The sequence below is a fragment of the Saccopteryx bilineata genome, chromosome 6 (genome assembly GCF_036850765.1).
Source record: "Saccopteryx bilineata isolate mSacBil1 chromosome 6, mSacBil1_pri_phased_curated, whole genome shotgun sequence".
NCBI lineage: Eukaryota > Metazoa > Chordata > Mammalia > Chiroptera > Emballonuridae > Saccopteryx > Saccopteryx bilineata.
The window spans coordinates 133,048,315-133,061,129 of NC_089495.1; the positions used below are offsets into that span (position 1 = coordinate 133,048,315).

Below are 12,815 nucleotides of genomic sequence, written 5' to 3' on the forward strand. Positions count from 1 at the left end.
AATGTGTGTTGTTGAGCTGTTCTGTAGTGGTGTGGTCGACAGATGTGAGGGTCTGACATTTGTTTCATTGAGAGGATATTGATAGGAGAAACTGGTGTCAAGGTTTTGATTGGTTGGAGTGGGACAACATAACCAAGGTGAGTTTATGGGGCAGGCTGGGCTCATCATTGCATGTGGTCTGTTTCCCAGGAGAGGTAACAGGGACTAGTCTTCCACCTTATGTTGGTGACCACTGGACTGTTCCTGTAGTGTCGGTGTTGGGTTCTGGGTACTAAAAAGTTGTAGCCTTGGAGCTTGCTCAGAGCCGGTACAGGACAGTGTTCTTAGGAAGAACAATAGAAGTGTAAGGGTGTATCAGCATAGAGAAGTAACAAGTCCATGGAGTGTCTCCCCCTGAATGCTAACCATGTGGGGGGGACACTCCGCCTGTGCCCTGGACCTAAACAAGAACCAGAGGGGGACATTCCTTGGAGCCTTGCTGGGCTGTCTGGAGAAGTCCTCTTAACTGTCCAGATGAAGGGTTGCTCCTGGAGCATGTGCAGTCAGAGCAGGTAGTGCTTGAGAGGTTCCCGTAGTTGGGCGCTTCGGTAGGCGGAGTGTGTCTGAGGTGACTTCCAGGCACTCATTTAACAGGACCTGCTCACGCTGCTGCGCCTGGTCTGCATTGTCTGAGGCCCAGACTAGTCCCCAGGTGGAGTGTCTTCTGTGCTTGCGAAAATGTTGGCTCCCCACTATCTGTTGCAGATGTGGTTTGTAGAAAGGCAGGTAGTGAGGCCCTGGTTCTGGTGCTGGGTATGTGCACGGTTCCCTCTGGGTCCCCACTGCTCTGTTTTGTTCCCTTGTCCTTTTGACATGCTGCACTTGTTTGTTTTGACTTATTTTTAATTCATTTTCGCTGTACAGAGAGCTGTATGGGTGGCACAAGGGTTTTCTATCCCTTCCCCCGCTTTCCTCACTGCACCAGCTTGCATAGACATTAGAACTGCCACAGGACTCTTGACTGCAGACTTATACTCCACCCGGTTTTCACAAATGTCCTTTCCTGCCAGTCCGGAGCTCAGGTGGGTGGCATTTAGTTCTCTATTCTTAGTCTCCTCCAAGCTGGTATACTCTGCTATATTTCCTTGTTTGTCATGAGCACACCAGTCAGTTTTGCCAGCTGCTTTATTTTCTTGCCTGACTGCATGGCCGAGGCTTGTCCTGTGCCGTTCCTGTTCCAGACTGACCTGGCAGGAGCAGCACAGTCAGGCTTCATTCCACCTGCTGCCTCCCAGGAAAGGTGAGTGTTGAGGATGTCTGCAGCACTGGGCACTGGACTCCCGCATGCCCAGTGTCGTTGTTGCTGGTTTTGTCCAATGCTGTTGTGGCGTCTACGCATGGACAGGCTTGCTGTGGCTTTGCGAGGGTAAGGTGTGCTACTGCAGTGTGTTGGGGTGGGAGGTGCTGGTGCTGTTGCGAGTGGGGGAAAGGGAAGGGATGGGCTTGAGAGGATGTGCTCCTAGATCAAGCAGAACTGTGGTCTAACTTATTTTGTATCTGGGGTGTAGCGAAGTTGGTGATGGTGACATTTCTAATCAGGAGGCTTGGGAGCTCAGGCTGGAGTTGACTAGAGAAAGACGAGGTGAGAGCGGAAGGGTCAAGAGTGAGAGATGGTCATGTTCTATTTGGGGTGTCCATCAGAGGTCTGGATAGTGGTGCCAAGTAGCCAGCCCCGTCTATTCATGTCTGATGTGCCCAAGAAAGACCTAGGATTGGAGCTTGAGTTTTGGAATCATTACTAATATATGCTATCTCAGCAGGGGGGCACCCCACGCTTTCCCAGCAGGGCCAGATGAGGGGCGTGAGCAGGCAGTGGAAGGCAGAGTGGGAGGCTGCCACCACCAGAGGCCCAGGTGTGCTCAGGGTTTGGGGAGCCACTCAACACAAGCCCCCAAAATGTTTGTTGGATGCTGATGGGGGGGAGGCTCTTCCTCTTCACTTTATAAGGGGGCACTTGTGTTGGTGGCCACTGGGCAGGGCTGGGCGAGAGAACAGAGGGGCAGCATCGGTGAAGGGGGGCTGGGTGGGTTTGGACTCTCCACCAGCTGATTGGTTTTGTTCAGTTCACTTGCCTTTTCTTCATGGGATAGTTTTCCTTTAGGAAGGAGAGAAGTGGCAGCTTTGGAGTGCTGCCTATGTCTAGTTGACATGTTTGTGGGAGACCCGTAAGCAGTTGAGCAATCATGCCTGCTCAGCACCTGGCAGGTGGGGCCTCCTGAGCTCCGCCCATCTTCCTACTGCTGCCTTGACCTGGCTGCCACACTGCCATCACTGTGCAGAAATGTGGCCCAGTGTCTCAAACTGTTGGGACGTCAGAGAGCATGGGCTTTGACTTGGTAGCGAAGAACCCTAATCATGGCGTCTGATCTCCTGGCGACCTCTGGCCATGTGTGACTCAGGTGATGGTCCACCTGTTAGGAAGTGGGAGCTTTCTGCAGGGATCTATCTCTTCCTTGTTCTCTTGTAATAGTGGGCTGGCATCATTCCCCTGTCTGTCACTGCTGAGATGTCAGGCAGACCCATGCAGCAACCACAGAGCTCAGCTGAAAGTAGCCATGCATAGTTCATCCCTTTGAGAAGAGCCGAAGTGGTGCTGGTTTTCTGCTGCTTTCTGGCTGCTCTTGCAGTATTGTGGCTGGTGGCCAGGTTTTTAGTTCCTGAAGATTTCAGGTTGCTGTGCCTCCCTGGTCACAGGAACCAGCTACCTCCTCAGTGGTTAGTACATAATTTCCAGGCAGAACCTAACTCTCACCAGCCAATCTCTGCTTTGAATGATGTACCTACTGTGAGAAAACCTCTTAAAATTGTCTGCTCACTCCTATATCTTGTAACTGATTGTATTTAAAACAGTTTCATTCAGACAATGGAAAAACCTACAGTGAACAACCACTCACAGGCACACCCTTTACTTACTGTTGTGTGGGTTTTGCTGTGTCTGTCACAGCTTGTTGGACTTGAATGTCAAGTTGGTGGAATTACAAGAAAATAGTAACCATATCATTTTCTCCTCTAATTTGTAATTTAAAAAACATCTTGGGACTCTACTTGAAAAATAGATATTTTGGGGTTCTAAAAGGCAAATTAGCAGTCTGTTCTGTTCCTGAACTTATTTACAGCCATACACTTAGAGCATTTAAGGTTATACATTCTTTTTTGAATGGCACTGAGTCAGTTGACCAAATTGATTGCCCTTAGTCAAAGATGGTCCCTTGCCCTGGCTGGTTGGCTCAGCGGTAAAGCGTCGGCCTGGCGTGCGGGGGACCCGGGTTCGATTCCCGGCCAAGGCACATAGGAGAAGCGCCCATTTGCTTCTCCACCCCCCCCCCCCCCTTCCTCTCCTGCAGCCAAGGCTCCATTGGAGCAGAGATGGCCCGGGCGCTGGGGATGGCTCCTTGGCCTCTGCCCCAGGCGCTAGAGTGGCTCTGGTCGTGGCCTGGAGGGGCAGAGCATCGCCCCCTGGTGGGCAGAGCGTTGCTCCTGGTGGGCGTGCCGGGTGGATCCCGGTCGGGTGCATGCGGGAGTCTGTCTGTCTCTCCCTGTTTCCAGCTTCAGAAAAATACAAAAAAAAAAAAAAAAAAGGTGGTCCCTTTTTTGCTCTAGGGATATATGCGGGAAGGTGTGGTGTCTTGGTTCCATGCTGCATTTGCCCTGGGCAGGGTTGCTGTTCTTCCTGGCACCCCACATCTGCCCAGGCCGGCACAGGGATGCACGGAAGGAATGGGGCAGCTGAGCTCATGAGCACCCGAGGCAGGGAGCAGGGTGCTGAGCACGCCTGTCAGCTGCTGCTCAGGTCGCCCCGTCCTTGCCTGAGCCATCTGCTAGTTGTGTCTAGTAGGGCAGTGATTTTCAATGGGTGTGTCACACACACAAAATTATTTTTCATTGATTGGATGGGGGAAGTGAAAGGAGAGAAAGAAGCATCAACTCATTGTCTCACTTATTTGTTCCGTTCATCTGTGCACTGATTGTTGGGTTTTTTTTTTCTTTACACAGAGACAGAGAGGGAGGCATAGATAGGGACAGACAGACAGGAACGGAGAGAGATGAGAAGCATCAATCATTAATTTTTTGTTGTGACACCTTAGTTATTCATTGATTGCTTTCTCATATGTGCCTTGACCGTGGGGCTCCAGCAGACTGAGTAACCCCTTGCTCAAGCCAGCGACCCTGGGTCCAAGCTGGGGAGCTTTGCTCAATCCAGATGAGCCCGTGCTCAAGCTGGCGACCTCGGGGTCTCAAACCTGGGTCCTCTGCCTCCCAGTCCGACGCTCTGTCCACTGCACCACCGCCTGGTCAGCAGGTGCCCTGAGTTGGGGTCAAACCCACAGCTATGGAGTGCCAGGGCCACTATAAGAATTTTTAGACATGCAATACCTATTTAGTCAGGGGCACTGACCTCTTTTCCTTGAGATTGTGAAATAAAAATGAATGACAGTAGCGATTTGGTGTGAGTCAAAATTATACTTATTTTTTTGTCAGATCATCAAAAGTTTTTTTTAGGTATGCTACAGAATTTTAGTAATTATAATTAGTTCATGTGTGCCAGGAGATGAAAAGTGTTGAAAATTGTTGGTTTAGGTTATTAATTAGGTTTTTCAGGCCCCCCCCACCACCACCACCACCAAGAAAGGTCTGAGGTGCCAGTCTTGTGATGAGTTCCTGGACAAGTCCAAAGCCTGACAGGCTAGTGCTTAGTGCTGAGAGGAGGGCCCCTCCCCTCCTCTCCTTTTCCCTCTGCCTCCCCCCATGATCACCCAGCCCTGTAGCGTTGTCATTGACCACGGTCTCTGTTTGCAGGACTTGTTCCAGCAGCCTGTAAAACATGGTGGATTACTATGAAGTTCTAGGCGTGCAGAGACATGCCTCCGCCGAGGATATTAAAAAGGCGTAAGTAATTGTATTTTTGAAATAATGAACCTGTGCAGTTGGACACGGCTGACTGGATAGTATAACTCTATTGCTTATGAAAATGTTCAGTGTAGTATAACAGTCTTTGCATGCCCAGTTTAATTTCTCAGACTTGGCCCAGTGGTGGAGGATAAGGTCATATGGTTTCCTCTCTCCCTTGCTTTGGGGCAGTGGGCTCTGTTTCTGCTGTAAGTCTATCAGAACCTTCCTGAGGATGTGAGATAATTCCAGATAGCCCTGACATTGGACTTGGAGCTGACTTGGCACTCCTGGAGTGTGGTGCCACAGCACCCTGTGTGGTCACCTAGTCCCCATTGCTGGAGGCCACAGCCTATCCCTCCAACAAGGGCCCGATCCAGGTGACCTGGATTTAGTTACTGGCTTGATGTTAACATACAGCTAAACAAGTTATTAGATAGATTTTACAGAGTTGGAGTAGAGCTGGAGAGACGGATAAGGAAGCCTGGAATAACTAGAGAGTGGGTTCAGTTTGTGTTGTGGGGACCGTCGTGGCTAACTTACCACACAGTGAAATCTATGCTGCTAGTCTGAGTGGGTCTGCAGATGGAAATTAAGGGTTTTCAAATCAAACAGTTCATTTAAAAATACTGGACTAGCAGCAGGGTGTTGGCTGTTGTGTTGGGCACACTGGAGCTGTTTGCAGACCATCCCTGTGTCACACCTCTGCCAGAAGCTGGGAGGAGTGGCTGGCTAAGGTGGGACCAGGCGGGCGGTGGAAGTGTCATAGAGCGGTGTCACCAGCGGGCAGTGGGTTTCTCACTCCGTCACAGGTCACAGCCAGGAACAGCTCGGTGCATTCTCAGATGTGCTGCTCTTGCACAAACTTCATGTGTGTACAGCACTTATTCATGAAGGAAATCTGCCTTTCTGCCACCAGATGCACCTAGAAAGTGGAGATTCCGGTTTGCCAGTGAGAGCGTGGGTCTGTCAGTGTCCCAGGGAGAATTCAAGGTTCCGATTTAGAAAATGCTGGTACCTTTAAAGAGGAACGAGAGTTTCCCAACTGACAGACTCAATTTAGCCTCATTTATTTTTTTTAGCCTCATTTATTTTTAATGAGCAAAATTGCCACCGTGGGAGGTGCACATTCTTAGAAACAGTCCATTCTGTAGATTCTAACTTTGTTCATGTGCAGTGACCAGGAAAACTTTGTTTGAGGACTGAAGGTGTGTGGCTGTCACATCCCCCTCCTGAGAAGACCCCAGTCTTCCCCATGTTTGTGTCACAGGTTTTCTGATTGGAGCCTGCTGCTAAAGCACGAGTGGGGAAAGAAAGCCTCTAGTCAAGATCAAAATGTCAGGTGCTGCCCCCTCAAAGATTTTACTTACTGATTTTACAGAGAGGAGTTGGGGAGCAAGGAATATCAATCAGCTCAGAGCTCCCCTTCAGTTCATTGATTGTTTGCTCGTCATGTGCCTCGACTGGGCAAGCCCAGGGCTTTGAACTGGTGACCTCAGCATCCCAGGTTGACGCTCTGTCCATTGTGCCACCACAGGCCATGTCAGATGCTCTTTACAATTCATATGACGCTTTGGCTCTGAGACCCAGTTGTCTTCCACAAGGCAGGTACAGGGTGTGGTCTGTGCTCCTGCGCTTCCTGGCTCCTTGTCATCTTCCATGTGGTCTGTTGTTTCTGTGGGGACTGGGGCCTTGTAGAGGTTTGGGCCTGCTATTGCATGGTTAGGTTACAGTAATGGAAGAGTACACTACTGTTTTACCTTTACAGATCCCAGCTGTAATCAGATCCTAATATGTTAAGCTGAGATTTTTCATTAAAATGCTGAAATTAAATTGAGCCAGGCCCTGGCTGGTTGGCTCGGCGGTAGAGCGTCGGCCTGGCGTGCGGGGGACCCGGGTTCGATTCCCGGCCGGGGCACATGGGAGAGGCGTCCATTTGCTTCTCCACCCCCCCCCCCTTCCTCTCTGTCTCTCTCTTCCCCTCCCGCAGCCAGGGCTCCATTGGAGCAGGGATGGCCCGGGCGCTGGGGATGGCTCCTTGGCCTCTGCCCCAGGTGCTGGAGTGGCTCTGGTCGCGACAGGGCGAGGCCCTGGAGGGGCGGAGCATCGCCCCCTGGTGGGCAGAGCGTCGCCCCCTGGTGGGCGTGCCGGGTGGATCCCGGTAGGGCGCATGCGGGAGTCTGTCTCTCCCTGTTTCCAGCTTCAGAAAAATACAAAAAAAAAAAAAAAAAAAAAAAAAAAAAAAAATTAAATTGAGCCACATAACATTCATAAGTTGCCAGGTGTTAAGAGGATTGTCAGGTTCTTGTTTTCAGGGGCATGCCCCTCTCCACTTAATGTCCCCCTATTAGTGTATGCTCATGTTTAGCTAATGAGAAGATGACTTTTTTTTTAATTAAAAAAAAATTTTTTTTTAATTATTTTTTTTTACAGAGACAGAGAGTGAGTCAGAGAGAGGGACAGACAGGGACAGACAGACAGGAACGAAGAGAGATGAGAAGCATCAGTCATTACTTTTTCATTGTGCGTTGCAACACCTTAGTTGTTCATTGATTACTTTCTCATATGTGCCTTGACCACGGGCCTTCAGCAGACCAAGTAACCCCTTGCTGGTGCCAGCGAATTTGGGTTCAAGCTGGTGGGCTTTTGCTCAAACCAGATGAGCCCGCGCTCAAGCTGGCGACCACGAGGGTCTTGAACCTGGATCCTCTGCATCCCAGTCCGACGCTCTATCCACTGCGCACCGCCTGGTCAGGCAAAGATGATTTTTAAAAAAAAATTTAAGAATCATGTGACTGTTCATTGGCACCTTGGAACATAGACTGAACCCAGAATGGGGTGTCCTTGTGAAAGATGTGAAATTCTTGACTGCGGTGGCCGAGAGACCCTCCTGTGCCACATGGACTGGGAGGTCCTGGTTGGCAAGGAGATGCCAGTCGTGTGGGGGCCTTTTCCTGCTCAGTGACCAGGACTGCCTTCTGCACACACTCCTCAACCCCATCACCTGAGCTCACACTGCACACAGCAGGTCCACATACACTGAACACTTTTCTACCTCTAGAGGTTGGTTTTTATTATGTTCTCTGGATCTTAGGACTGGTATATTTCATTCTTGGGGACGGGGATTTCATGACTGAAACCAGCCCTTGTCATCCCAGTCTGCAGCTCAGAAGCCATCGCCTGCCTCATCTGGACTTTAGTTGTGATCAGTGCCTTTTACTCTCTTCAAGGTATCGGAAACTGGCATTGAAGTGGCATCCAGATAAGAACCCAGAGAATAAAGAAGAAGCAGAGAGGAAATTCAAACAAGTAGCCGAGGCCTATGAGGTGCTCTCCGATGGTGAGCGTGCCTCCCTCTCGGGGTGGGCTGTGGGTGTGCTGCCTTGGGGATCCGGTTCTGACTCTTTTAGCCGTGAGTGCTGGGGGCACCCTGGTTTCCAGTGGCTTCTACTAGGTGGAACGGTACTGACACCCTGGTCTGTGGACTGGCAGGAAGGATGAGGTCATGGGGATTAGTGTGGGTCCTTGCTGGTCTGAAGGCACCCTTTGTTGTGTAAGGACTGCTCTTGTCCACTGCCCTTCTTAAACATATAGGCTTCTAGGACTGGCACCACTTGAAAGGACTCCTTAGTTACGGCATAGGAATTGAGTGCACAGCTGCAACTAGATGTCTGAGTGTTCCAGCCTCTTTCTAGAGCAGCGGTTCTCAACCTGTGGATTGCAACCCTGGTGGGGGTCGAACGACCAAAATACAGGGGTTGCCTAAAGCCATCGGAAAATACATATTTATTATACAATACATTTTTGTGTTTTTCTGAAGTTGGAAACAGGTAGGCAGTCAGACTCCCACGTGCGCCTGACCAGAATCCACCCGGCATGCCCACCAGGGGGCGATGCTCTGCCGCAATCAGAGCCATTCTAGCGCCTGAGGCAGAGGCCACAGAGCCATCCTCAACGCCTGGGCAAACTGCTGCAGTGGAGCCTTGGCTGCGGGAGGGGAAGAGAGAGACAGAGAGGAAGGAGAGGGGTTGGGGTGGAGAAGCAGATGGGCGCTTCTCCTGTGTGCCCTGGCCGGAAATCGAACCCGAGACTCCTGCACGCCAGGCTGACGCTCTACCACTGAGCCAACTGGCCAGGGCCTATAAAATACATTTTTAAATAAAATATGTATTTTCCGATATCTTTAGGCGACCCCTGTGTTTTGGTCGTTCGACCCCCCGCCGGGGTCACGACCCACAGGTTGAGAACTGCTGTTCTAGAATGTAGCTGCTGAATGCTCTTAAAGTCAGGTCCCCTAGCCTGGTTTCACAGCTTAGCTGTTAACCAGCTACAACCCATGGTTTGTTTTTTTTTTTTTTTTACAGAGTGAGAGTCAGAGAGAGGGATAGACAGGGACAGACAGACAGGAATGGAGAGATGAGAAGCATCAATCATTAGTTTTTCGTTGCACATTGCAACACCTTAATTGTTCATTGATTGCTTTCTCATATGTGCCTTGACCGCGGGCCTTCAGCAGACCGAGTAACCCTTTGTGTGAGCCAGCGACCTTGGATCCAAGCTGGTGAGCTTTTTGCTCAAACCAGATGAGCCCTCGCTCAAGCTGGCGACCTCGGGGTCTTGAACCTGGGTTTTCTGCATCCCAGTCTGATGCTCTATCCCCTGCGCCACCACCCGGTCACGCCAACCCATGGTTTTTGGTGAAGAGGAGACTCACATCTGGGTTTGGAACAGGGACAGTGTGGGACCAAAGTAAGAGACCTGGAAAACCACTGGGTCCACCTGTCAGGTAGCTAGATAGCCTGGTGAGCTAAGGTGGAGGCATGCATTTGAAAGGCTAGAGGCTGGTCTTAGTAGTAGCGCAGTCTTCAGCTGATGGTGGGCTTTTGAGCTGACCTGACACACGGGCATCAGTCTTGTTTATGTGCTTCCCTCGCTTTCCCAGGGGCTGGGTTCCTCCTGAGAAGAACTGAGGACTAAGCCCACACTAGAGTTTCACAGAAAGAGAACCTCTATGCCCTCATTAAAATATTTTCTTTTATCCTCCTAATTTTTTTTTGATGATATGCATTTTTCATGGTCTCTTATGCAGCCTTGACCTTCGCAGGAACAGTTGTTGTTACCAGGACTCTGATTCCCCAGATTCGCTGGCAGTGCTTTGCTTCTCTAGTTCTGGTTTCTCCATAACCCCTGCATTTTAATGCGCGGTTTTGTAGAACATGAGATTTGGGGGAGGAGTGTGAGGTGTCGTGTCAGGGGAACCTGAGTTAACAGGGCTGAGCAGTAGTCCTCATTCTGGAAGGGACCGGGACGGAGCAGCAGGTCAGGAAGGCGAGGCTGGGCTGTCACAGGCCAGGGTCTCGAGTCCGGCTGCCAGTACACGCGCTTCCTGCCAATGTGTCTAGGACGGGTAATTCTTACCTTGGTGATGTGATTGAATGTAGCATGTGTGGGCTCTGTGGGTGGTGAGTGAAATGAATATTTAATGTTCATGGTCACGTATTACACTTCATAATAAATACTGTGGTTTTTTTTTTTTTTCAGAGACAGAGTCAGAGAGAGGGATAGATAGGGACAGACAGACAGACAGGAACAGAGTGAGATGAGAAGCATCAATCATTAGTTTTTCATTGCGACACCTTAGTTCATTGATTGCTTTCTCATATGTGCCTTGACTGTGGGCCTTCAGCAGACCGAATAACTCCTTGCTTGAGCCAGTGACCTTGGGCTCAAGCTGATGAGCTGTGCTCAAACCAGAGGAGCCCGTGCTCAAGCTGGCGACCTCGGGGTCTCAAACCTGGGCCCTCCGCATCCCAGTCCAATGCTCTGTCCACTGCGACACCATCTGGTCAGGCAAATAGTATTTTTTTTAAAGATTTTAGTTAACTTGAGAGAGAGAGAGAGAGGGAGGGAGGAGACACAATGGGGGAGGAGCAGGAACCATCAACTCCTATATGTGCCTTGACCGGGTAAGCCCAGGGTTTTGAACTGGTGACCTCAGTGTTACAGGCTTTATCCACTGCGCCACCACAGGTCACGCCAATGCTTAAATGTTTTTTTAAAAAATAAGACTTTTCCTTTTTATGTAAAGTAAGGTATGCCCAACTCTTTGCCGCTAATTGTCAACACAGTACTGCTTTAGGTCTGACTTACAATTTGGGGAGAGAGACTATTCGATTTCCATGGGGAAGGAACCTGACCTTTATTGACTTTTCTTTTTAAATTTACAGCTAGAAAACGGGATATCTACGACAAGTATGGCAAAGAAGGATTAAATGGAAGTGGAAATATTGGTATGTAAATGTTGATATTTCTCTCTGGCAACAAAAGATCTTTAAAGGGGATGGATTTGTTAGCTCTCTGACAGGGTTGTGTTTGAGTAAGCACAGGTGCAGCCTCTACCTGGGCAGAGTTGTGAGTGGGAGAACAGACAGATTGACGGCATTTACAGAGCCGACTGCGAGTCCTGTTAGACTAGATGTGAAATAATGCCGCATTGTGAGTTTGTGCATAACACACCAGTATCCACTGAAAAAGTAAAACCGCTGCCTCTGGTGGAAAGTCCTAGACTGCTGTATTTCTTTCTTTTTCTTTTTTTGTGACAGAGATAGAGTCAGAGAGAGGGACAAACAGGAAGGGAGGGAGATGAGAAACATCAGTTCTTCGTTGCGGTTCTTAATTGTGTCAGAGGGATAGTTAGGGACAGACAGGAATGAAGAGAGATGAGAAGCATCAATTGTCAGTTTTTCATTGTGGCACTTTATTCATTGATTGCTTTCTCATATGTGCCTTGACCAGGGGGCTATAGCAGACTGAGTAACTCCTAGCTCAAGCCAGTGACCTTGGGTCGGGCTGGTGAGCTTTTTGCTCAAACCAGAGGAGCCCACGCTCAAGCTGGCTACCTTGGGGTCTCGAACCTGAGTCCTCTGCATCCCAGCCCCGACGCTCTATCCACCGCGCTCCTTCCTGGTTAGGCTAGACTGGTATATTTTTGATGAAAAGTTTAATAGTCTGTGGTCCTGACAGCTCCACGGTGAGCGTTTGGAAATCAGTGCTCCAAACCAGCCCTCGACCAGCTGTGAGTGAACGTTGCCACTCTTGGTTTGCATGGAGTTTCCTGACAGGAACCCAGCATGGGTGAGAGGCTGTGCTGATGACTTGTAGATGCAAGAAGGAGATGCCCGCCTGACCTGTGGTGGCGCAGTGGATAAAGTGTCGACCTGGAAATGCTGAGGTCGCCGGTTTGAAACCCTGGGCTTGCCTGGTCAAGGCACATATGGGAGTTGATGCTTCCAGCTCCTCCCCCTTCTCTCTCTCTCTCTCTCTCTCTCTCTCTCTCTCTGTCTCTCTCCTCTCTAAAATGAATAAAATTAAATTAAAAAAAAAAAAAAAAGACTTAACTATAGTAAGTTGTTAAAAAAAAAAAAAAAAAAAAAGGAAGGAGATGCCCAGCGGCCCAGCCCACGGCCCCTTGGCATGGGGTTCCCTTTGGGGTGTGGCTTGTGTTTTGAATGTCAGAGCCCTTGTTTATGAAATGCTTTCTTTTTTTTTTTTTTTTGTATTTTTCTGAAGCTGGAAACGGGGAGAAACAGACTCCTGCATGCGCCCGACCGGGATCCGCCCGGCACGCCCACCAGGGGGGGCCGCTCCGCCCACCAGGGGGCGATGCTCTGCCCCTCCGGGGCGTCGCTCCGCTGCGACCAGAGCCACTCTAGCACCTGGGGCAGAAGCCAAGGAGCCATCCCCAGCGCCCGGGCCATCTTTGCTCCAATGGAGCCTTGGCTGCGGGAGGGGAAGAGAGAGACAGAGAGGAAGGAGGGGGAGGGGGAGGGGGTGGAGAAGCAAATGGGCGCTTCTTCTATGTGCCCTGGCCGGGAATCGAACCCGGGTCC

General features: G+C 50.1%; 1 protein-coding gene across 5 annotated transcripts in view; it reads left to right on the plus strand.

Annotated features, from left to right (window-relative positions):
- DNAJB6 (DnaJ heat shock protein family (Hsp40) member B6) overlaps positions 1-12,815 on the plus strand; it is a 50,837-nt gene that overhangs the window by 11,508 nt on the left and 26,514 nt on the right. For 3 of the 5 annotated variants that reach the window (XM_066234550.1, XM_066234546.1, XM_066234547.1), the window contains exons 2-4: positions 4,837-4,926; positions 8,157-8,266; positions 11,154-11,216. In XM_066234550.1, the coding sequence (XP_066090647.1) occupies positions 4,862-4,926; positions 8,157-8,266; positions 11,154-11,216 (238 nt within the window). In that variant the 5' untranslated portion in view covers positions 4,837-4,861. Of the gene's footprint in view, positions 1-903; positions 1,062-1,254; positions 1,280-4,836; positions 4,927-8,156; positions 8,267-11,153; positions 11,217-12,815 lie in introns of those variants that run through there. The other 2 variants (XM_066234548.1, XM_066234549.1) reach the window with 2 other exon arrangements.